Below are 25,633 nucleotides of genomic sequence, written 5' to 3' on the forward strand. Positions count from 1 at the left end.
CAGGGTTAGGCACAGGTCGGGTACTGGGAGCAGCCTCCTATCAGCTCCCCTTTCACCTTTGCTACACTTTTCAGGATTTTATAGACCTCTGTCATGGGTCTTCTCACAGGTTTCACTGTGTAGTTTCTTTCACCTCTGCTTTTCTACATTGAGGGACAATTTTGAATCCTCTTCAAAACATTGTATTTTTCTGTGTCACATTCAGCTTTTTTCTGAAAAGTAAGCCCTCCCTCACTGTTTTGCAAAGTCAAGATCTGAAAAACTTATTTGACAGCAATAGTAATTTTTCAAAATAGAAGCTGTGTGTGATGTGACTGTAAACCACAAAATATATTTCAATATGCAGTTAAAACCACTAAAGTAAACCAAGAACAAAACCCTCCTGAATTAAACCCAACCTTTACTTTGTAAGAGCAAAGTAACCTCAGTTATACTTTATTTTTAAGATGGCAGATGTGATATGGAGAGTAAGGAGCATCACTGACTTGGGATATGCTGAAAGAATTCCACAAGCTGAAGAAATAGGCCAACAGAAGCCTCACAAGAGTCAGCAAAGGCAAAAGCAAAGTTATGCCACTGAGACGGGGCAGCCTCATTTCACAGGACAGGCTGCACTGGGGCTGGACCAGCAGCAGCACTGCAGACAATGACCTAGGGTCTGTGTGGGCAAAAAGGTGAATGTGAGTGAACAAACTGCCCTTGTCGCTACAGAGCTAATAGCATCGGGGCTATACAAGGAAGGAAGTGCAGCCAGCAGCGTGAGAGGTGAACCTGCTCCTGCCCTCAGCACTTACGATACACCTGAAGTGTCTTGGTAAAACACAGCTATTGATGTATAGAAACACATCCAGCAAGCGCCAATGGGATGGTTAGGAACTGAGGACCAGGACATACAAATAGAGAGGAAGGTGAGTTTGCTCAGCATTGAGAGGAGAAGGCTAACCAGGAGAGTGACAGTGACAGGACAAGAGGCCACAGCCACATGCTGCAAAAGTGGAAGATTCAAAGTGTGTATAATAAAGTATTTTCACTGTCAGGGTTATAGGAGGTGTTCAAATTTGACAAGACATAGAATGGCACAACCTGAACTAGCTGGATCTGCTTTGGCAAGGAGATTGGCTGAGACAGCTGTAAAATCCCTTCCAGACTAAGTATTTTATGGGTCTGTGATAATTCAGAGTGGAAAGAATCCTTCTTTAGAGAAGAATGATGGGAACACGAAGGAAATCAGCAATGTCCAAGTGGAGCTCTGGATGAATAAATGCCTCCTCAAAAAAGGCTCCTTTGCACCACATCAAGAGTCCTGATGTTGATATTCTAATGTTAAAGCTGGCTTTAGGCAGGGGCATACAAGCAGTAGAGAGTTTCCCAGAGCTAAATTCCCTTAGAGCTTCACTTTCTCCATGTTTTCTCCTGTGATACTGTGATGCCTTCACTGGCAGGAGCACATCTTTACAAAGCACAAAGAAGTTTGAAATTGTTTTGCCCACAGAAAAAGACCCTTCTTAGGAAACCTGTGTTACAGCTTCCCAGAGTATGTAAAAGCTTGCAATAACAACCAGAAATAAACCAGAATATGACCCACCTGAGATAGCTTCTTGGGAGCACAGTTTACTCCACCAATAAGAATCATGTTGGGCATCAATGGTCTTGGATAGTGCAAAACAAAATCTATCTTCAGGAGCCAAATGGAAGCCTGGCTTAGAAGACCTGTCACAGTCACTTTCCTCTGGAGAAACTCAGAAGCCAGTTGTGCATATGGTTGAAAAACAAAATCACAGAGAAGATAGTTTGAGAGTTCAAAGAGCATGTTCTTCACCCTCTGGAGAAAGTTCATGCGGTCTGTAAGGTCTGTAAATAACCTGGGGACGTAAGAAGGGGGATTGGGACATTGAGTGGCTTCAGAATCTAAACCACATGGTATTTGCTGCAGAAAAACCACAGAAGGGAGTGAAAGATACTCAGCCACTATCTGCCCACAGGGTAGTATTGGATCTGTAAAGACAGCATCAAACTTGCTCTCCTCAAGGTAACTGAGAAGTTCCTTGTTGTGCAGCAAGTGTGTACAGGTAGAGTGTAATGTTGCAGAAACATTTTTCATTCGTTCATGTGTTTTAAGAAATCTTTCCAAAAAAGTTCCGTCTTCAAATACCTCCTGGCTTGTCCTCCAGAAAGTGTGATCCAGCTCTTCCTGTGTGAAAGGGACTGGGTACATTTTCATAATGAAATTCTTTGATGGCTTTATGTGTACATTGATTTCAGGTGCAACGACAACTACTTCATGTCCCTTCTGGCTGAGCCTGTCCAACACTTCCCTCATGCTGAGCCAATGACTCCCATCCAATGGCACCACCAGCAGCTTCCCAGCAGCAACCAAACTGAGCATGAACGAGAGCAGAACCAGAGTCACCAGATGAGCACGAAGCACTGGGGCCATTTCTGCAGAAAGCTGATGAGTAGCACTCAGAAAGAAAACCACTGGTGGCACTGAAGCAACAGCACCAGCTCTGTGCTTTTAAGCAATCTGTGCTGCAGCTTAACTTTTGCTTGTTAAGGTATTTACAGTCTGGTAAATGTATAATCAACTATTTGATAAAAGTCTGAATAGTAAGTCCTAAGTTCATCTCACGTCACAGGTTAGTGCTGTGTGGTGGATAACGCCCACTGTTTCTGTTGGAGGAACAGTAGAGAGTGCCCCAGGAAGGAGGCAAGAGAGGGGAGTTGTGGCGAGACTGCTGTTTCTGTTGGAGGAACAGTAGAGAGTGCCCCAGGAAGGAGGCAAGAGAGGGGAGTTGTGGTGAGACTGCATTTCTAATAGACTCCCTATGTAACATTCACATTCAGCCTGGCTGAGGATGTTGTTCTCCCCCTGGGCAAAGCCTGCCTCTCACCCTTTCATCTGTTTCTTTGGCCATTCATCAATACGAGCCTTGTGGACTCATAGTAGAAATGGAAGAGCTGTTTAATTTTAAACATTTCTTCCACAGTTTCTGGCGGGAGAAGTCTGATAAATATCAAAGTGTGACCAAAACGATATGTTAAGCTTCAGGGAAAGACTGCAAAGGCACAAATGGGTGAGGATTTGGGTCATATTACTCCATGAGACATGTGACAGCCAGAATAGCTGGCGTCTAGCCTCTTGAAGCTAGTGCAGAAGGTGTTCTCTTTTGTTACACAATAAATGTACCCACCACCAGCATGAAAGGCAGGAAACTTAGAGGATAGAACTGATCACTCCTCAGACTGTTAAGGCCTTTAGAATGACTTTTTTTCTCAGATGTGAGAGGCCACAAATCTCTTATTTTGAGACCAGTTCTGTGTCCTTCCTTTTCTCCCTGACATATAGTGGGAGACCTGTTCCTCCAGCTGTAGGGCCAGCTTAATTCATACCACTTTTATATGTACTCATCTGCCATCACATGGAGACACTGATTCCCATGTAGATGCACCATCAAGCAACTCCTGGTGTGGGGCAAGGGGTCTCAGAGAGAACCAACCCCACAGCAATTTGAGATTAGGGAGGAAAGTGGCACCTTCTCACACACACTATGCCAAGGGATGCAGAGATAAGCTCTTGCTCTTTCTTCCTTTACAATAAGAACTGACACTTATTTCATAGTGACATGGCAATGCTGATGTTTCCACTGAGGAGCATTAGCAGCCTAGGATATGCAAAACCACATAACACTTTTTTCAGTCAAATGGAACGACTGAAAAGCTGTGTATTGACAAAATCTGATAGACTTTGTGGGATATAGTGATAACCTGTGGCTTTGTCCATCTGCAAATCAAGCACTCTAGTCATTGATGGCACCTTCCAAACTAATGTATCTCTTAAGTCTACCATGTTTCAAACCATGGGGAAACCTTCAAAGAGAAGGGGACTGAGTGGCTGGAGAGCAGCCAGGAGGAAAGGGACCTGGGGGTACTGATAGATAGTAAGCTGAAGATGAGCCAGCAGTGTGCCCAGGTGGCCAAGAGAGCCAATGGCATCCTGGCCTGCATCAGGAACAGTGTGGCCAGTAGGACAAGGGAAGTTATTCTTCCCCTGTACTCAGCACTGGTCAGGCCACACCTTGAGTACTGTGTCCAGTTCTGGGCCCCTCAATTCAAGAAAGATGTTGAGGTGCTGGAGCATGTCCAGAGAAGGGCAACGAAGCTGGTGAGGGGCCTGGAACACAAATCCTATGAGGAGAGGTTGAGGGAACTGGGCCTGTTTAGCCTGGAGAAGAGGAGGCTCAGGGGTGATCTTATTACTGTCTACAACTACCTGAAGGGGCATTGTAGCCAGGTGGGGGTTGGCCTCTTCTCCCAGGTAACCAGCAATAAAACAAGGGGACACAGTCTCAAGTTGTGCCAGGGTAGGTATAGGCTGGATGTTAGGAAGAAGTTCTTCACAGAGAGAGTGATTTCCCATTGGAATGGGCTGCCCAGGGAGGTGGTGGAGGCACCGTCCCTGGGAGTCTTCAAGAAAAGACTGGATGAGGCACTCAGTGCCATGGTCTAGTTGACTGGCTAGGGCTGGGTGATAGGTTGGACTCGATGATCTTGGAGGTCTCTTCCAACCTGGTTGATTCTATGATTCTATGATTCTATGAAATGTGAGAAACTTCTGGATCCATAAGGCAGAATAGAATATCTGTAGAGGACTTCTCAAATGCAACTCTCTGTTGCAAATGTTATCAAAAAAGACCTGAGCAACCTGCTGTAATAGCAAACTCACCCTTGTTTTGGGTGGACATTTTGGCCACTTTCCTTCTCGTGGGCCCTTCCAGTAATGAAGTATTTGGTGTCTAGTAAATCAAGAAACCTTTTCAGATGCTGTCAACCCTTCCTCAGAGCGCATGCCATCAATTGTTTCAACTTGCACATTCAGGTCTCCCTAAACCCTGAGATGTTACTGATGCTTTGATCACTGGTACCTAATGGCTTTCACATGAGGAATTTGCTCTCTCGAGGATCGAGCTTTTCATGCTACTTCTGGATGAGCAGCTCCACTGCCTGACTCACACTAGACTTCTACCCACTGACTTTTGTATTAGGCTTCTTCATCCTAATGGAATACTGTGAAAGAAAGAATCTTGGTACAACTGTGATGCAAGGCTTGGAGAAAAAAAAAGAATCCTCATCCATACCAGTGAAAACCAAAACTCTTCTGACATAAAGTAACAGAAACACTGATTTTTGTGGTGAAACACTTGGAAGTGAAAGGTTACTAGTTCTGAAGAAGTTGTTTCCTCTAACGCTCATCAGCTCAAGCAGGGCAAAACATATTGTAAAAGTTAATGAGGATGTCACATCTGTGACCTGGAAGATTCTGTCAAGTGTCATAGAGCGAATAATGGAACGAAATACCAGCACAGAGCTTGCAGTTAGATCCCAGAAACTAGCTTTAAGTCTATTGGCAGTGCATGGAAACCAGAAACTGGCCGCAAGATCGGTGATACCTACTGCTTTTCTGTCACTCGCTGAGGGAGAAAGAGGCCACCAAATTGCACAATGTTCTACAAAATGGCTTCACATACATGTAATGAAAAAGCATCAACTGAACATGCTTTCTAAGTATGCAGGTATAGTTGCCTACACAGAAAATGGGAAGTAAGGAAGAAAGTAAGAGAAAAAGAATTTCTTTCACAAGGGTTTGCCTAAGCTGACCCACCCAGGAACTTGAAACTCCACCTTAGTAAACACAGAAGTCTATCAGAGAGTGAATTAAAAACAGTGTCACCTACCTGGGGTAGTTTCTTGTGAGCACAGTGTACTCCTCCAATAAAAATCATGTTGGGCATCAAAGGTCTTGGATAATCTAACACAAAATCTAACCTCATGAGCCAAATGGAACCCTGGCTTAAGAGTTCTGGCACAGTCACATCCCGATGGAGGAACTCAGAAGCCAGTTCTGTGAAAGGTTGAAAGGCAAAATCACAGAGAAAATAATTTGTGAGTTCAAAAAGCAGATTCTTCACCCGCTGGGGAAAGTTCATGTGGTCTGTGTACTCTGTAAATGCCCTGGGGACATAAGAAATGGGATTAGGGCATTGGGTGGATTTCAAATCTAAACCGCATGGCACTCCTCGTAAAAAAAACACAGAAGGAATTGAAAGATGCTCTGCCAGTATCTGCCCACAGGGCACTACGGGGTCCGTAAAGAGAGCGTCAAACTTGCTTTCCTCAAGATACCTGACAAGCTCCTTGTTGTACAGCAAGTGTCTACAGGTTGCGATCGCCATGACGGAGAGTTCTTTCATACCTTTGTATACTTTAATAAATCTTTCCAAAAAAGATCCTTCTTCAAATGGAACATTTAAAAATGCCTGGAAATTTAGATCCATCTCTTCCTGTGTGAAAGGGACTGGGTGCCTTTTCATAATGAAATTCTTTGATGGTTTTATATGTAAGGTGGTTTCCGGTGCAACGACAACTACTTCATGTCCCTTCTGGCTGAGCCTGTCCAACACTTCCCGCATGCTGAGCCAATGACTCCCATCCACTGGCACCACCAGCAGCTTCCCAGCAGCAGCCAAACTGAGCATGGACAGCAGCAGAACCAGAGTCACTATGGATGGCAGATGAGCACGAAGCACTGGGGCCATTTCTGCAGAAAGCTGGTGAGTGCCACTCAGAAAGAAAACCACTGGTGGCACTGAAGCAACAGCACCAGCTCCGTGCTTTTAAGCAATCTCTGCTATGGCCTAGCTTTTGATCCTTATGGTATTTACAGTCTGGTGAATGTATAATCAATTATTTGATAAATGGCTGCATAATAAGTCCTAAGTTCACCTGGCGTCACAGGTTAGTGCTGTGTGGTGGAATATGCTCATGTGTTTATAGACCTGTAACGAGTGCCCCAAAAAAGAACCAAAGTGGTTTGGGGCGAGACTGCATTTCTGATTAGCTCCCTCTGGCGGAACCTTTGACAAGTAGCAGAGAAATGTCATACCCACATAACAGTTCATCCCAGCAGAGACTGCTCCTTTCCCTCCAGACAAAACATGTCTCCCACCCTTGCACCAGTCTCTTTGAACATTCATCTCCTTGAGCCTTGTGGCCCCATAGCAGATGTGGAAGAGATGTTTAAGGTTGTTTCTGGAGGAAGAAGACTGATGAAGATGGTACCACGATTCTAACTTTGTCTTTGGGATATTTCACCCACATTAAAAAAAACTTCAATGTCTGAGGCCTACTTCATGGGCCAGAGGGTATACATTTGTGCTATGGAGGGCAGAGCATCTATTTAAGAGCATTCTTTGAAGGAGATTTTCCACAAAACACTTATCGGTGTAATTTTTGGTTCTGTTTTCTCACTGGGAATGTCTTGGGTTGTTTCCAGCAATAATGGACTTATATGAATGCTATGGGGACAAATTACAGTGTAATTTGTAAAATCACAGCCACCTCTGCCACTTGGGAATGGTGGAATTGCCACATAGGCTTTTTGAACTCACACTGCAGTGCACAGATCCTTTATAATATGACTGAAAAAGAAACATAAGGCATCTGCCAGATTAGCACAGTCACAGGATCATAGAATCAACCAGGTTGGAAGAGACCTCCAAGATCATCCAGTCCAACCTATCACCCTGCCCTAGCCAGCCAACTGGACCATGGCTCTAAGTGCCTCATCCAGACTTTTCTTGAACACCTCCAGGGATGGTGACTCCACCACCTTCCCTGGGCAGCCCATTCCAATGCCAATCACTCTCTCTGCCAACAACTTCCTCCTAACATCCAGCTGATACTTCCCCCCGGCACAACTTGAGACTGTGTCCCCTTGTTCTGTTGCTGGTTGCCTGGGAGAAGAGACCAACTCCCACCTGGCTACAACCTCCCTTCAGGCAGTTGTAGACAGCAATGAGGTCCCCCCTGAGCCTCCTCTTCTCCAGACTAAACAACCCCAGCTCCCTCAGCCTCTCCTCATAGGGTTTGTGTTCCAGGCCCCTCACCAGCTTTGTTGCCTTTCTCTGGACACATTCCAGCACCTCAACATCTGTTGAGTTGAGGGGCCCACAACTGGACACAGTACTCAAGGTGTGGCCTGACCAGTGCTGAGTACAGGGGAAGAATAACCTCCCTTGTCCTACTGGCCACACTGTTCCTGATGCAGGCCAGGATGCCATTGGCTCTCTTGGCCACCTGGGCACACTGCTGGCTCATCTTCAGCCTACTATCTACCAGTACCTCCAGGTCCCTTTCTTCCTGGCTGCTCTCCAGCCGCTTTGTCCCCAGCCTGTAGTACTGCTTGGGGTTGTTGTGGCTAAAGTTCAGAACCCTGCACTTGGCCTTGTTAAATCTCATCCCATTGGCCTCTGCCCACCCATCCAGCCTGTCTAGGTCCCTCTGCAGGGCTCTTGTACCTTCCAACAGATCAACACCTGCCCCTAGCTTGGTGTCATCTGCAAACTTGCTGATGCTGGACTCAATCCCCTCGTCCAGATCATCAATAAAGATGTTGAACAGGACCGGGCCCAGCACTGATCCTTGGGGCACAGCACTAGTGCCTGGCTGCCAACTGGATGTGGCACTATTCACCACCACTCTCTGGGCTCAGCTATCCAGCCAGTTTTTGACCCATATCAGAGTGAATCTGTCCAAGCCATGAGCTGCCAGCTTTGCCAGGAGCTTGTTGTGGCAGACAGTGTCAAAGGCTTTGCTGAAGTCCAGGTAGACTACGTCCACAGCCTTTCCCACATTTGCCAGGCAGGTAACCTGATCATAAAAGGAGATCAGGTTGGTGAGACTGGGCCTGCCCTTCCTAAACCCATGCTGGCTAGGCCTGATCCCTATGCCTAATATCAGACCTGCTCCATGGCTCGATTCATTAGGTCTGGGGTTTTGAGCCTGCAAAGAGCTTTAAAGATTGTCTGGACTGTCCCGTGGTAGCTGCCGACATGATAAATGCAACTGTTTGTCCTATCATCCACAAATATGACAATCCCTCTGCTGGGACCAGAACTTCACTACAAAAATTTAGAGTTTCTATTCAACTGAGCTTACTTTAGAAGTGCAAAGATATAGCTGAATAGACAGAAAAGGGAAAGTGGTAAATGTATACTCAGCAAAGATTAATTGCTAAAGTTCAGACTCTATAACAGAGAAGTAATTTAGACAACAGTTATTATGTGAAATGCCCAGCTCTTTGTAGTGGAGGAACACAGGCCTGTAAGGAAATGAGGGATCCTTCAAGAAGTGATCTGCTCAAAAGGGCCACTTAACAGAGCATTAATTTGCCAAACAAGAATTTTCAATGTAAGAAAAGTTCCTCTCAGTCCAAATCCCTTTCCATTTATAAAAGACCTAGAAAAAGATTAATGCTTCACATAGGAAATGATTTGCAGAAAGTTTCACAACGGATCCATGTGGTCAAAGGCTAAGACGAGGCTGAAAGAGGAACTTTACCTGCTAACTGACACTTATGACACCTTCTTTCTAAATTGTGAAGGGATGGTTCTGTTCACCAAAAAGATTGATTGTGTTTAAAAAATAGTTGTGGCAGTGAAAGAAATAAATCCAGCTAATTATACCAATCTGGAAAAGATAAGCCTCAGACCTGCCTGCTAAGAGCAGGATCACCCTCACTGCAAGAGTGCAGTGAGGAACTACTTCCACCTACCCAAAGGAAAGAACTTTGTAAGCCAACATGGGCAAATCCCTCTATTGCAATAGAAGAGTACCAAGAGGGATGGGACAGAATTAAAATGAAAAGGTGCATGCCAGAAGTATGCAAGCTTACAAAATAAAACAAGGAATGGTAGCTGAACAAGAGCAATAGCTGGCTGGAGGAAGGGGGCTGTGTTAGACCCCCAACCAAGCACAACTGATTGAGGAGAGCGGTGAAAAGCAGCAGCGGTCTGGATGAGTTGTCTTGGAGCAGGCAGGAGTGATGGGAAATCTAGTTCACAAAATGCCTACCTCTTGCCAAAGGCTGTGACAAGCACATCACAGGGCACATGTGAAGTGTGTCCTACAGTGTTTATTTGGGTAGGAGGTTCTTCACGTGTCATGGTAAAAAAAGATAAAAAGTGATCCACATAAGCTAGCAAAAAGAACTCTAACAACTAGGGGAAATGGTGTTGGATCACATATTAGCTCCAGCAAAACAGTGTTATAGGAAGCTCTTTAAAAAACACATCTTAGTTTGATACCTGGCAATAAATACTGTAATACCCTCAACATAAACAGTGACAAACCTTTGATAGTGGCTGCTTCTGCTCACAGTTGATGCCTCCGATGTAGACCATATTTGGCATTATTGGGCGCGGATACTCAAACACAAAGTCATATCTCATCAGCCAAATTGATGCTTTGCTAAAGAGTTCTAGTGCTGTAACATCCCTTTGAAGAAACTCAGAAGCTAAGTTTTCATATTGCAAGTAAAACAGATGGCAAAGCAAATGCTCTGAAGACCCAATCAAGAAGTTCTTCACACGATCCATAAATGCCATGTGATCTGAACTGGACATGAATATCCTTGGCACATAAGAAGAAGGACTGGGACACTGGGCAGCTTTGTAGTCTAAGGTACATGGAAGACCACGCATGAAGTACACTGAAGGGAGAGAGAGATGCTCAGCAATAATTGGTCCACAAGGCAAGACAGGATCCATCATAATGGCATCAAAGTTGCTGTCCTGCAGGTACTTCATTAATTCTTCATTGTATAAGAGATGTCGACAAGTAGTAGAGAACATTCTGGTCCCTTCTGATATGTTGTTGATTAAACCCGAAATTTTTTCTAGAAGAGGAGGGTTAGCAAAACTGTTTTCACCAATGGAATGGTAGAATCTGTCCAGAAACTCTTGTGTGTAAGGCACAGAGTATGTTTTGATGGTGAAAGATTGTGAGCTTTTCATGAGCAAAGTGGCCTCAGGAATCACTGCAACAATTTCATGCCCCTTCTCCCAGAGTTTCTCCAGAACCATACGCATGCTGAGCCAGTGACTTCCATCCTGAGGCACAACCAAGAGCTTCCCACCTTCTGCCAGACTCCAGAAAGAAAGAAAAAGAACAAGCCCAGCACGTATCTGGTACCTCCACATGACTCTCATGGGACCGTGGCAGGAATAGAAATTAACTGCTCGTTCTTGCTTCTTCCAAGTAGTATGTGGTAGCAAAAAATCCCCAGCTGTACCTCATTTATAACCTGATGGTCTTTAAACTTTACCTCTACAAAACGTTTACTATGACAAGTTGTTGGAGTTCAATGTTTATGGACAGTGATAAATGTATTGATAAGAGTGCTGTCAAAGGCTCTAGACCGATAAAGTTATCTTGTCTGGTTCAGAACAATTATCAGTGTTTTGATTGGCAGAAGTAGCAGTTGTTTCAAGAGGGATTTTTCTGGGTCAGTGTTCTTTGAGATCATTCATTGTGAACTTGCTTGCCCTGCACCAGATAAAAGTCAGAAATCAACTTTTATGGCCACTGAGTTTCTCCAGAGAGCTTATAATGCAAGATATGTCATGCACTATTGACATGGAAGACCTAAACTTCCAACTTTCTCTTTTACACCTTTGCTCAGAAAGTATACATTTTCATAATGAAATTCTAAGATGCCTTTATGTGTACATTGATTTCAGGTGCAACAATCACCGTTTTATGTCCCCTCTGCCTAAGATTGCCCAACATTGCCCAATGCTGCATACATGCTGAGCCAACAACTCCCATCCACTAGGACCACCAGCAGCTTCCCAGCAGCAGCCAAAGTGAGCATGGACAGCCACGGAACAAGTGCTGCTGTGACTTGCAGATGAGCACTGAGCACTGGGGCCGTTTCTGCAGAAATCTGGTGAGTGCTGCTCACAAAGAGTATCCTTAGCTCCATGTTTTTAGGCAGTCTGTGCTGTGCTTTCTCTGGATGATCTTTAGACTTATTTGCTTTGTGGTAAATGTATAATCAGAAAGATGGATTAAGAAAGGATAAAGTTCATCCAATATAGCAGAGAAGTAATAAGAGCAACAATTAGATTGAGAAACGCCCACTCCTTTGTAGTGGAGGATGCAGGGATGCAAGGAAATGAAGGATCCTTCAGCAAGTGATCTGCTCAAAAGGGCCAATTAACAGAGCATTGACTTCCTAAACAAGAACTTTCAATGTAAGAAAAATTCCTCTTCTCCTCTCAGTCCAAATAATTTTACATTTATAAATAAGTCAAAAAATACTAATGCTTCATGTAGCAAATGGTCTCATTTTTTTTATGAAATTTATGTCTTGACACTAATTGAAATGCAAAATTGGTTGTCAGACCTCAGCTTCATGATAAGTCTTTTATTGGAAGGATGATACAGGTGCTGGAAGGCAGAAGGACGATGGCCTGGTTTTGCCAGCTATACCTAAAACTGGATTAGCAACTTCATATTGATCAAACTAGGAGTGTTATATCCCAGGGCCATGAAAGTAATAAGACAGAATTTGCAGACAGTCAACCCTATTAATGAAAATTATTGTGCAGAAGTAATTTTGGCAATGGAATAATTTAGCATGGAGGTTGATCATAGGCACCAGAATTATTAAAGGCATTTACCAAACTGCTGTGGCTTTACATATGGAAAGGCAGTGTCAGCTGTTGTAGATGGCTCAGTGCTGGGTACAAACTATGAAAAACTCCAACAAAAAGTTTTATGCAGAAAATTGCAGAATGAATCTATGTGGTGAAAAGCTAGGGCTAAACTGACAGAGGAACCAGAACATTATTTGCCATCTGACACATTATGACTCTTACTAAATTGTGGAATAATGTTTTTATTAATCAATAAGATTAATTGCAGGATCACAGGATGTCAGGGGTTAGAAAGGACCCAAAGAGATCATTGAGTCCAATCCCCCTGCCAGAGCAGGACCATACAATCTAGCTTAGGTCACAGAGGAATGCATCCAGATGGGCCTTGAAAGTCTCCAGAGAAGGAGACTCCACAGCCTCTCTGGGGAGCCTGTGCCAGTGTTCTGTGATCCTTACAGTAAAGAAGTTCCCCCTTGTGTGGAGGTGGAACCTCTTGTGCTTCAACTTACATCCATTGCTCCTTGTCCTGTCACAGCGAGCAAGTGAAAAGAGCCTGTCCCCCCCCTCCTGACACACAGCCCTCAGATATTTATAGACATTCATTAAATCCCCTCTCAGTCTTCTCCAGACTAAAAAGCCCCAGGTCCCTCAGCCTCTCCTCATAAGGCAGTGCTCCAGTCCCCTAATCATACTCATAGCCCTTTTCTGGACCCTCTCCAGCAGATCCCTCTCCCTCTTAAACTCGGGATCCCAAAACTGAGTGCAGTACTCAAGATGAGGTCTCACCAGGGCAGAGTAGAGGGGGAGTAAAACCTTCCTTGATCTGATGGACACACTCTTCTCAATGCACGACAGAATCTCATTGGCCTTCTTGGCCACAAGGGCACATTGCTGTCCCATGGATAACTTGTTACCAACCAGGACTCCCAGGTCCCTCTCCACAGGACTGCTCTCCAGCAGATCAACTCTCAATCTGTACTGGTGCAGGACTCTGCACTTCTTGTTGAACCTCATTTGGTTCCTTTGTGCTTAGCTTTGTGATCTGTCCAAGTCTTGCTGGATGGCCACACAGCCTTCAGCTGTATCAGCCAACCCTTGCAGTTCGGTGTCATTAGTAAACTTGCTAGGCAGACACTATCTGTATGTCTGTCCCCTCATCAATGTCATTGATGAAGATGTTGAACAGCACCACGCCCAGCACTGATCCCTGGCCACCAACCTAACAGTAAACTCTGAGTGTGCTCATTCCTTAATATTTGATCCCCATGGTGCTTCGCTGTAAGACTCTAAGAGTTCTTGTGTGTCCCCAGTGTGCTACAAGGTAACAGGCTGAAGGCTTCTGTTAGCCTCCCGCACTTGGTGCTACATAAACTGGACCCTCAGCTTATACTCATGCCCTTTCATCTTCTCCAACACACAACTCATTATTATCTACCTCCCCTGAGATAGCAGAGGAGTTGACACATCACCCCACAACTGTCTCAGGCTTGCTTATAGTAAGCCTGGCTTCCCCTCCACCTCTCTTCCAACCTAGTTTAAAGCACGAGCCCAGCCAATCCCTGCAATATAAACCTTCTTCCACTTTGAGAGAGATGCACTCCATCTGCTGCCAGCAGACCTGGCATCATGCAGGGTGACCTGTGGTCAAAAAAACTGAAGTCCTGCTGGAGGCACCAGGCTCGAAGACAAGAGTTGAGCAGGTGAGTCCTCCTCATTCTTTCTGGGTTAGTCCCTTTAACAGGGAAGATGGAAGATTAATTGTTTCTTAGAATCAGTTGTGACAGTAAAACAAAGAGATTCAGATAATTATGCCAATCTGGCAAAGATAAGCGACAGACCTGCCTGCTGAGACACTTGTGGGTGTGTCTCATTAGCACAAGTGATGAACTACTTGCAGCTAGCCTGAAGGAAACAATGTTGTAAGCAAAAAGGTTTAGATCCTGCTAATGCTATAGAATAGAACTTGCAAAAGTGTGAGAGAATTAAAATCAACCCATTTTCTGTCCTTACTACCTACTTCTGTCTTTACAATATACCTCACTGCACATATAAATCCCACAAAGCCATGCACCCATTTACATACACAAAGAGCGTTTGCAAACAGCATTCTCCATTCAGATGTTCATATCAAGGAAATCACTGTCTGGTACCACAGTTTGTACCTCCAGTAAGAACTATGTTGGGAATCACTGGCATGGCATGCTCAAAACTGAAATGCCTTCTTTTAAGCCAAATGCACCCGTGGCTTAAGAATTTCATCATTGCTACTGGAGCGTGAAGAACATCTAAGGCCAAAATTTCAAATGGCAAATGGGAAAAAATTGCAAAGAAAGTATTTTGCTGACATAAGAAATAAGTTTTCCATGTGCTGCATAAATGTTGTGTGGTCAGAGCTGCCTGTACATGTTCTTATGATGTAGGAATAAGCTTTTGTGAAAAAGAAGCCAGGAACACTAGCAGCTCAGCAGAATTTTCAGTGGGCAGCATCAAGTGAAGGAGGATTATAGCAAAGACTGAGGACAGTTAAGATTGCAACTGAGGAAGATGTGTCAGGCTTGTAAAACACAAATCTATTTTCACTTGAAACTTCACTCATTCATGTTCACAAAGGCCTATGCATTTTCTGGAAGAGTAAGGGTGGTGATAGGCAGGAAGAATCCATTCCAAAAGACTCCAGGAAGGCTGGTAAGTGAAAAAAGCTTGAGAGAAGAACAGGCTCTGTTTAAGAAATGTTTGTGAAGGATAACATTTTATCCTTTCTAGGAGACAATGTGATTTATTGCTGAAACAGCTGCATGACACTAACTACAGGTTCACCATCTGCTGAGGAGAGCTCTCTCCTCCTACCTCTCCTTTTGCACCTCTGGCTTTACAGGAGGAGGGTGTTCTGCTTACAGCACAAGCAAGAAAGAATATACTTCACATGGGACAACAAGCTGATAACTGTCATGAACTATAGTAAGCTAACATACATCACATGCATCCCTTTATCAAGTACTTTTCAAGCCACAGATGCCTGAGGAAATGCCCCTCAGTATAGAGTCACAGAATGGTTTATGTTGGAAAGGACCTCAAAGATCCTCTAGTTCCAAGCCCCTGCCATAGGCAGGGACAGCTCCCACTACAACAGAAGTACTTGCCTATTCAAACTGGATGTCTCCTAAAAATGCAGTTGAGAATTCAGCTTGAAACATGGCAGAGCTCTTTTGGAAGTGATCCCAAGTATTCAAAAATCTGGCCAGGAAAGGTTCCTCGCTAAAACAGTCTCTGCTACATGAGTGTAAAACTTGTTGCAGGCTCCTCCTTTCTCAACGGCACCAGGATACATTTTCAGCTCACATATACTCAAGAAGTCTATCAGCATTTTGCTCCCTGGTGCAATAACAACTATCTCATGCCCTCTCTGGCTCAGCTCAGCCAGCGCTTCCTTCATACACAGCCAGTGGCTACCCTCCATTGGATCACCAGCAGTTGCCCAGCAGCAGCAGGATTCAGGCAGCACAGGAAGAGGACTAGCACTGCTGCCAGCATGGTGTGAGTGGAGCACGGAGCCCATGCACAGAAACAGCTAGGGCAGGTCACAGGCTTCTGTAGCTACACTCCACCTACAAAATCACAGCACTTGGCAATGCTTTCTCAGTGATATCTGTGCCCTTTGACTTGCCTCACATTTCAGGTGTTCGCAAATTTGCACGCAATGGAGTCACGGTAGGAGGTTAAAGATTATAGAAGATTGAGATAAGGTTTGTATTTCAAAATCAGGCTTGTGTGAGCCAGAGAAAGGCGTGTCTCCTATCATCATACACTTTGTTCACTCAAGCTAAGATTACAGTTCAGTGACTCACCTTCTTTGCTTCTTCCCTCAGTAGGATCACAGCCTCTTAACACTTTCTTCCATCAGCAGCCCAGGGACTTTGGCTGACGCTTACTGACAACATCGTCTGAGGTGTGTGGGAATCCATGAAAGACACGCATGCACAGAGTGCTGACCCCACATGGTGGCACTGGATCGATGAAGAGCACACTGAAATGGCTCTTTGACATGTCGTGTCAAAGGCTGACAGAATTGTCACAGGGTGTAGCCATTTGGTACATTTTTAAAGCATTTTCTTATGAAGCTGAGACAAGTTGTACAGTGAAACATAGCATAGTAAAGATATGTATGAGGAATCAGTGTTAAAATATTTGGATTTTGTTGTGTTGTTTGGGGTTTTTTTGTAACCAAAACCAGCCAGTATACCTGAGAACAAGTATTTTTTCCACCAATGCAAACGTGCTTTTTTTGGAAGATAAGTAGTGAACTGAAAATCTTTATCTGCATCTGCCTATAACTTCCATCTAACCTCTTACCCTACTGAGTATGAAAGTAAGTTGCAAAACAGCAGTTCCCCATTGGAGCACTATTACCATAAAGCAACGCATTTATAATTCATGTACTCAGGAGTTCAAGGCCAATGTCAGTTCAGGTTATGACTGAAACAGTTCATCAACTCTGTAGGTCCTGATCCTTTCCTATCTCAAATTGCTGGGTCTTTTTGTGTTGGAGATTATCTCACACCATAAAGGTTTGCATGTAGGTGACTGGGCAGGTGCCTTTGGAATGCAATTTGCTTATCCAGGGCATTGAGGACTCTGCATCCCTAGTGGAGCTTTCATTCACATACAAGTTTTGCATGTTTGTTTTCAAGGCTGAAGGAAAAGCTTTGACCTCCTACAGAACCTGCCCTCAGGACCAGCCAGCTTCATTACTTCCACTCTGCCCACCAGAAGTTTACAACATAGGATTAACTGAAGGGGAATCGGCAAATAGCTCAGGTGATGATGATGCACAGAAACAGACCTACTGAAGATAACCTCTGAAAAGGCTGTCAAATAACACTAGAGGAGGATGCGTTCAGGCTAGACCGACAGATGAAGACAGATGTTATGTTCCATGTGGGGCATTTACCAACACCTGCTTGCATCTTCAATAACTGATCAGCAATCTTGCCCACGCCTGCCTCCATGCCCTTTTGAAAGACTTCTTCTCAGTAGCTGCTGCTCCTTTCCCTTCATTTGAACACAGGCATCACGAGTTAGAGCAAACCAAGTGGCACCAGAGACTGTCCTGATGAGAGGATTGGCGCTCCCACTTCCAAACTAAACACACCTATCTGGATACAAAGGGGTGACATTTGGGCTTTCCTCTCCATTACTCTGTTTCAGAAGTACTCGGGACATGCAATAATTAAATATCCCTTTCCTGCTTTCCATCCTCTATAGAATACATTATACTTGATTCAGAAACCTGGTTGGCACCTAAAAACCTGAACGGGAATTTACAAAAGACATCTATGACCAGAAAAGCTTAAAACCTAATTATATAATATACAACCTGTGTAATATATAACCTTAAAAGAAAGGGAAAGTACAGAAAGGTATTTTGCCCCAAAGGAGTAAAAGGAAAACACTCACATTGGAGTTGGAGCCTAGATATTGGAGGCTAAAAATGAATGCTGTTTGCAAATATATAGAGAAACACAAAAGGTATTTGAAGAAGAAGGATATATACACAAATAGGAAAGATTAGCTTGTCAGCGGAGGCCAGAGACTGCCGCTCTCCCCTGCAAGTTGAGAGGTAACAGCCTGCTGCACACACTCGGAGAAGAGAGGAGGGAGACAGAGAAAGAAATGGCTGTGAGCTCCTTTATGTAGGGAGAGACAGGAAAAGAGAAGAGAATTAATAGTTACCCCCAAGTCTTGGTCCCCCAAGACTTTCTAGTCTCTCTGGAGGACTTTCTTTATGGTTATACCAATTGACTCTTGATTTCCCTTAACCTACAACACCTCGCATGCAGGAATTCTCATTAGCTTCCTATTTTTAACTACCAAGGTGTTGTCAGTTAGGTTTCACAGTATCACAGTATCACAGTATCACAGTATCACCAAGGTTGGAAGAGACCTCACAGATCATCAAGTCCAACCCTTTACCACAGTGCCCAAGGCTAGACCATGGCACCAAGTGCCACATCCAACCTTGCCTTGAACTGCCCCAGGGACGACGACTCCACCACCTCCCCAGGCAGCCCATTCCAGTGCCCAATGACTCTCTCAGTGAAGAACTTTCTCCTCACCTCGAGCCGAAATTTCCCCTGGCGCAGCCTGAGGCTGTGTCCTCTTGTTCTGGAGCTGGCCACCTGAGAGAAGAGAGCAACCTCCTCCTGGCCACAACCACCCTTCAGGTAGTTGTAGACAGCAATAAGGTCACCCCTGAGCCTCCTCTTCTCCAGGCTAAACAACCCCAGCTCCCTAAGCCTCTCCTCGTAGGGCTTGTGCTCGAGGCCTCTCACCAGCCTCGTCGCCCTTCTCTGGACACGCTCAAGCATCTCAATGTCCTTCCTAAACTGGGGGGCCCAGAACTGAACGCAGTACTCGAGGTGTGGTCTGACCAGTGCAGAGTACAGGGGCAGAATGACCTCCCTGCTCCTGCTGACCACACCACTCCTGATGCAGGCCAGGATGCCACTGGCTCTCTTGGCCACCTGGGCACACTGTTGGCTCATGTTCAGGCGGGTATCAATCAGTACCCCCAGATCCCTCTCTGTCTGGCTGCTCTCCAGCCACTCCGACCCCAGCCTGTATCTCTGCATGGGGTTGTTGTGGCCAAAGTACAGCACCCTGCACTTGGAGCTATTGAACCCCATCCCATTGGCCTCTGCCCATCCCATTGGCCTCGGCCTCCATCTAAGGAGGCTTACAGAGATGCATTCTTGCCTCTTCAATGAAAACAAAATAAAAATTGATACCTGAGACAAGTTTTGCTTCTGCTCACAGTTTATCCCTCCAATAAAAACCATGTTTGGCATCACTGGTCTTGGGAACTCAAACACAAAATCGTATCTCAGTAGCCAAACATATGCACGGCTTAGCAAGTCTGTAGCTGTCACTTTCCTTTGCAAAATCTCATAGGCAAGTTCTTCAAATGGAGCAAATATTGGCTTACAGTAAACAAACTCCAGCATATAAACCAGCATGTTCTTCACTCGCTGAGAGAATGTCATGCTATCTGAGTTCTGTAGGAAGAGTCTGGGGACATAGGAAGGAGGGCTTGGACACTGGGTAGCTTCAAAATCCATTCCACATGGAAATCCTCGCAAAAAGTAGACAGAAGGATGTATAGGGTTAACACTCCAGGGGGAGTAACCCTGGACCTGACCCTAGGGGTCTTGGCCCCTCCCCAGGGATGGGACACACTCCAGGTGATGGTTAGCCCACTCCCCCCACTTCCTGTCCTATAAAAGAGAGGAGCTTGCTGTTTCTCTCTCTCTCGCTTCGCTCCCTCTGGACACACACACACACACTGCATACCAGCACACCAGGTGGCAGTCAGGAGGCAGATCCACACCACCACACCTCTCGGGTTGTATTTATACCTTTTTGTATTTTGCTGTTTTTCCCTACCCTATCCTTTGTAAACTTCCCTACCTCAAATACCTTTCTAAGTTACTGTTAAACTTTTCCTTTTAACTTCCAAATCGAGTGAGATTGATTTATTTGGGTGTGCTTACCTCTCTCTCTCCCTATATCTAATCCCTATCTTTGGGAAAGGAGGGGGAAGAGGGGAGGGCACTTTACAAATTGTTATTGGGTCTATCAAATTTATTAGAGTCTCTGGGAACTTGCATTAGAACCCAAGACAAAGGAACTGAAAGATACTCAGCAATTATCGGACCGCACATCAGGAATGGATCTGTGAAAACCACATCAAATTTGCCCTCTCTCAAATACTGCAACATCTCTTCATTGTGCAAAAGGCTCTTGCAGTTGACGAAAAACTAGTTGGAAATTTCTAACACACTTTGATACATTGTAAAGATCACAGTCAAAGCAGACTGTTCAATGAAATGATCATTAAGAAATGACTGTAGCCCCTCAGCTAAATGTTGCTCTCCATAAGGTATTGGAAATACTTTCACTGTGTAACTATCAGGCTCCTTTGGCTTTATATGCAAACTTGTTGACGGCACAAGCACAACAACATCATGTCCCTTTTGATGGAATTTCCCCACTACTGGGTGCATGCTGAGCCAGGGACTTCCATCCTGAGGTACCACCAGTATCTTTCCACCTTCAGCAAAGCATAAAGGCGATGTCAGAAGAAGAAATATCCCAGCAGGCTTGAAGAAACACAGAAGTGGAAGGGCCATTTTGGTGGAAGTAAACCGGAGGGTTCTGCTCTGCAGGCACCCAATTCAGTGCTTTGTAGAAAGGTCCGTACAGGCTCCAGCTTTTCTGCAGGGAACTTAATGACTGCAGAAAGAAATGTTTAACTTGCAGGGAAGGGGAGCACACTGCTCCTGATAAGTACACGTCTCCCTTTGCTGTTAATTTTTAATCCTGCAAGTGTGTCAGCACATTTCTTCCTTCATGAGCAACACCAAGGATGTATGCTTGTCACCTAATGCAATTGACTCGGGAACTACTCAGAGAGAAAAGAAGCCTGGTTTTCCTGTCAAAAGGCAACATTTAAAGTGTGCTCAGAGGATGGCACACAGACTCCACACTAACACTCTGCATTTCCACATGACATTTATGCCTTGTCCTGATGTAGAAACAGAAATAACTGCAGCTAGGCGGAGCATTTGGAAACCATACATCATGAAAGCACAACCAAAGAGAAAGAATTGACTTTGCCGAGCCTACAGTGAAAAAGAAAAGAGGCAACTCTTAGAGAACTCTCTTGGGACTTTTGGAAAGGTGAAAGAAATCTAAATGTCTAAAATGTCAGACTCCATGAAAGTGAAATAAAGAAATTATTCTGACTGGTGAACACAAATCACTGAGGGCAGTAATTTGCAGTATGAAGATGAAGCCAATCAATTTTTTCCTTGGATTTCTTGTGAAACCCTCATGAATTCTCAGTCATCCACCTCCACCAAGGTAATCTGATTTCAGCTTATGGAAAACAACTGCTAAAGCCTGTTTGCACTCCATCATTGCCAGAAACAGAAAAATTCAATAGCATTAAATGCCACAATCACAACACATAGCTGAAGGTATTCTGTGCATGAAAATGAACGTACCTTAGGCAGTGGTTTCTTCTGAACGCAGTTTATACCTCCAATGAAGACCATATTGGGCATCACTGGCCTGACATACTCAAACACAAAGTCAAACCTCATAAGCCAAATGGAAGCAGAGCTCAGGAGATCCAACAAGGATACATCTCTCTGAAGAAGTTCAGAGGAAAGCTTTCGTGCATCTTCATATAAATCATTACAGTACTCAAGTTCCAAGAGATCAATCAGTGCATTTTCGACTCTCTGTAAAAATGTCATGTGGTCTGAGTTGAAGGAAAAGAGCCTTGGGATGTAGGAGAGAGGGCTTGGGCACTGTGTTGCTTTATAGTGTAAGTTGCAAGGAAATCCTCTCATGAAGAACACAAATGGAAGAGAAAGATAATTAGCAAGGATTGCTCCACACATAAAAGCAGGGTCTGTTAGGACAGCATCGAAGGCACTCTGGTTCAAGTACTGCAGGGTCTCCTTGCTGCTGAAGAGGTCCCTGCACTGAGTAAAGAATGTAAGGAAAAGACGCTTTGTGCTCCTGTACATTTCTATAGCATTCACTGGGAAAGGCAGGTCACTCAGGAGAGTGTCAACACACTCACGAAAAGTATCGTCCAGTTCTTCTAGCGGCAGAGACACTGGATGTGTTTTCACAGTGTAAGCCTGTGTCGCCTCCATCCGCCAGCTTACTTCTGGCATAAGCACCACCACCTCGTGTCCTCTCTCGGAGAGCTTTTCAACTACTTTCTGCATGCTAAGCCAGTGGCTTCCCACCATGGGCACCACCAGGAGTTTCCCTCCATCTGAGGAGCCAGGAAGAAGAAGGACAAAAATCCAGGTACAGCAAAGCCTCCAAGTCATGGTCCTGTGGCCAGAGAATTGACTATGAAGACAGAGAAAGGAGCCTCCTCTTTCAGGCTGTAGGTTGGTTTGCTGCTTTTGAAGGAAGTTGATCTGTTTATATATTGAGTTGTGCTGCTACGTTATAATCTCTTAGTTAATGATTCACTGCTCTCTGTTGTAGCTTGTCTGTTTTTTTTTTTTATTGCATATAAAACCAAATGCAATGACCCTTTCCTGTGCCGAGCCACTGAAGTTCCTTGTGTTTGGAGGAGAAGCAGCTCCTCCACGTGCTAGTCAGACCTCTTGGAACTTTTCTCTTGATCTTTAATGTGCCCTGTCTAAGCCTTGGTCAGGAACAAGGAAGGCAACTCTGGTGCAAGCAATTCCAGCACCACAGTGACAAATGAAAACTGCCTCAGAAGATGTTCTCGGTTGGGCTGGATGATGTTGGAGGTCTCTTCCAACCTTGTTTATTCTATGATTCTCTTTGTGGTTGAGCTGTGGATTTTAGGATACTTTCCTTGAGGGCATCAAAGGAAGCACAACAGGAGAATCTCAGGATAACGGGAAAGGGTAAATAAACCCTTCTGAGCCAGCAGCAATCTCCACCGTGACAATGATAAGAAGAAAAGACTCTGGGAGAGGCTGACTTGGCAGCTGAGGCACAGAGCAGTGAAGCTGAAATCTAATGATTTAGAGCAGTAATGCAGTGCCTACAGGATGGCCCTCAGGCAATTGGAAACTCCTCTCCACTTGCCTGTACATGAATTAGAGGGCAGACACAAGAGGTTCTAAGTGCATTTTAAAGAGTTCTACTGCTTGCGTGGCTTTGACTGTGCAGTAGAGACTCACATGTGAGCCCAGGTGGGGACTTGCCTTAGCTCATGAGCAGCTTTAGCGGTGCCATCTGTTCCCAAGAGCCATTAGCTTCACATTTCACATTATCAATGCCAAAACATTGAAATACAGGAGATTTAGAGCTGGGCAACCTTGGTCCCTCAATGTGTCCCTTGGTCCCTCTTTTGGCATTTTTTCCTATCATCCTTTTTAGTTTCTTCCTTAAGCTCACGAAGTTCTTAAACTTCTCCTTGTACATGGAAACTCTTGAGCAAGTTCCAAAATGCAATTGTCTTTCAGGATCTTGATAACTTTTCAGAAAACAAAATATTTGATCTCCAGACTAAGGGAAGGAGGTAAAAGTGAAAAACATGCTCTCAGAACCTTTTAGGGTGTTCTAAGATGTAAGGAGAAAATTAAGAATAAGAACTAAACTGTATTATTTCCAAGTTTATATTTAATGAACTTTAAAAGGATCTTTCAGCACTTTTCTCTCACTGAAGAGGTTAACTTCTGTATTTTGCAGTGGCGCTCCCCACAGCACCAGAGGGGTAAACAGAGAGCTGACTGACAAGTGTCCTCCCCTCCCCTCCTTCTACAGCAGGACAAATATGCCATCCATACTTTGCAGCACTCTTAACATGAAGGGAGTCTGTTCAAAGGCAAGCCCAGGACAAGTGAAGTTAGTTAATGTTTTTGAGGTGCTTCTGAGCATTGGAGAGTTTGTCAGCTACTCCCACAGCTGGCTTGGTTATCTGGCAAGGGCTACTAGATGGGTTAAACTTTACTGGGTTCACCAGAGTGCAAGATAAGGCCTGCTTACTTCTCACATGTGATCACTTGTGCACAGCAGTAGGAGCCCAGAACTTGGGTAAAAAGCTGCATAGCTGAGGGATGCTACCTGTAGCCCTGCTGCCACAGTGTGTGTGAGCAGGCTGGACCCCAGTGGGACTCAGTGTTGGAAGGAAGTGGGGTGGCAATATTAGGAAGGCAGCTGGGAACACTTGCTTGTTTCAGAGAGAGTTGTTGTCCCGTTACTGCCCTGACTGTTGCCAATCCCAATGCTGACGCGAGCACTGTCCTACATTTGATAGCACCATCCAGTGCCTAGAACGCAAACTGAACCAGAAAGGGTGGATGGAGAAGCAGCCCCAGCTTCTGTGTGGGCTCTTCCTTGCCAGTGTTTCCCCACTACTGAGTGCATGCTGAGCCAATAACTTCCATCCTGATGTATCACCAGGATCTTTCCACCTTCACACAAGCATAAAGACAACGTCAGAAGAAGATTTTACCAATCCCTGCAGGTTGGTAAAAGCATTGTAACAGAAGAGATATTGTGGCAGAAGTAAACCAGAGTTCTGCGCTGGAGGCACCCAACACAGTCTTTTGTATGAAGGTCCATGCAAGTTTTAACTTTTCTACATGGAATCTATCAACTGCAGAAGTAAATATTTAACTTCCCAACACAGTTGTGGTTAGTTTTCATATTGCCATTGCTCATAGAATAGGGGATGGGAGCAGACTGTTCTTGGAGGAAGATGTTCCTCTTTGTGCTTGTTGATGATTTGTAGGCTTGGAAGTGTGTCAACATGTTCCTTCCTTCCTCAGCTAACACCAGGGATGTACTCTTGTCCTAACTCTGCTTAATACCGTTGAGTGGAGAAGTAGCCAGTGAGAAAAGAAGCCTGGTTTTGCTTTCTAAAGGTGTGCTAGTTTGAAGCAAGCTAGAATGTTTTGGTAAAAGAACTAGATAACGGGCAGTGAAATGAAAAACATGGTGTCAACTTCTCTCACAGTCACGCTGAGAACTCTGGGAAGAAGAAGTAAACTTTCTCCATTTTGTCTTTCACTTCTGCCTTTGCCTTCAGACCTGGTCACATCTCATTAACCCTGCTCCTACTAACCTTGCTCCCTAACCTCTTGGCTGCACCTCTCTTCTTCCTGAGAACTGGGGTAAGGTTGAGAGGGCCGGGGGAGGTGTTGGGGTGGTTTGAGAGCCCCTCCTGGGGACTCAGGTTTCTGGGAGGGGAGTTGTGCTTTTGTGTTGTTTATCCTTTGTATATTTCTGTATATAATTGTATATAACTGTATATATTGTAAATAGCTGCTTGTAAATTCTGCTAGCTGTAAATAAATTGCTTCATCTATATTCCCAGGGTCCGTCTGAGTTAGCTGGGGCAAATAAAAAAGTGTGGGGGGCGGGTAAGAGCCCAAACCATCACAAAAGGCAACCTTGGAAATGTACCCAGCAGAATGAATGGAAATTGCAACAGCATTGCTTCCAGGGACTAGCCTTATTGAGAACACCTAAGCAGTATGCAGAAGGATGATGTTAAATTCTCACCTCCTGGAAGCAGGCAAACCTGCATGTCTTATGGTTACATCATCACTACCAGGATGCACTATGCA

General features: G+C 44.7%; 6 protein-coding genes across 6 annotated transcripts in view; all 6 read right to left on the bottom strand.

Annotated features, from left to right (window-relative positions):
- The window catches only part of LOC135184218 (UDP-glucuronosyltransferase 1A1-like), a 76,108-nt gene that overhangs the window by 16,269 nt on the left and 34,206 nt on the right, over positions 1-25,633 (bottom strand). The window lies entirely within an intron of this gene.
- Positions 1,583-2,470, bottom strand: LOC135181187 (UDP-glucuronosyltransferase 1A1-like; the record flags this gene model as incomplete). The annotated part of the gene is made up of 1 exon (XM_064154153.1): positions 1,583-2,470. A coding segment is annotated over exon 1 (855 nt), but the record flags the coding sequence as incomplete, so codon positions are not given.
- LOC135181194 (UDP-glucuronosyltransferase 1A1-like) lies at positions 5,542-6,626 on the bottom strand. Its single transcript, XM_064154167.1, has 2 exons — positions 5,733-6,626; positions 5,542-5,580 (listed from the first exon to the last, which is right to left on the bottom strand). Exons 1-2 carry the CDS (start codon positions 6,591-6,593, stop codon positions 5,542-5,544), a joined length of 900 nt encoding a protein of 299 aa, XP_064010237.1. The 5' UTR covers positions 6,594-6,626.
- LOC135181201 (UDP-glucuronosyltransferase 1A1-like) lies at positions 6,777-19,612 on the bottom strand. Its single transcript, XM_064154180.1, is given in 4 exon segments — positions 6,777-6,911; positions 10,188-10,973; positions 11,912-11,953; positions 19,283-19,612. Coding segments are annotated over 4 exon segments (1,293 nt in total).
- On the bottom strand, positions 20,108-20,683 carry LOC135181210 (UDP-glucuronosyltransferase 1-6-like). The gene is given in 1 exon segment (XM_064154191.1): positions 20,108-20,683. A coding segment is annotated over 1 exon segment (576 nt).
- On the bottom strand, positions 21,470-22,405 carry LOC135181216 (UDP-glucuronosyltransferase 1A1-like). The gene has a single exon (XM_064154205.1). It carries the CDS (start codon positions 22,403-22,405, stop codon positions 21,470-21,472), a length of 936 nt encoding a protein of 311 aa, XP_064010275.1.

This window comes from Pogoniulus pusillus, chromosome 2, assembly GCF_015220805.1.
Source record: "Pogoniulus pusillus isolate bPogPus1 chromosome 2, bPogPus1.pri, whole genome shotgun sequence".
Classification (NCBI taxonomy): domain Eukaryota; kingdom Metazoa; phylum Chordata; class Aves; order Piciformes; family Lybiidae; genus Pogoniulus; species Pogoniulus pusillus.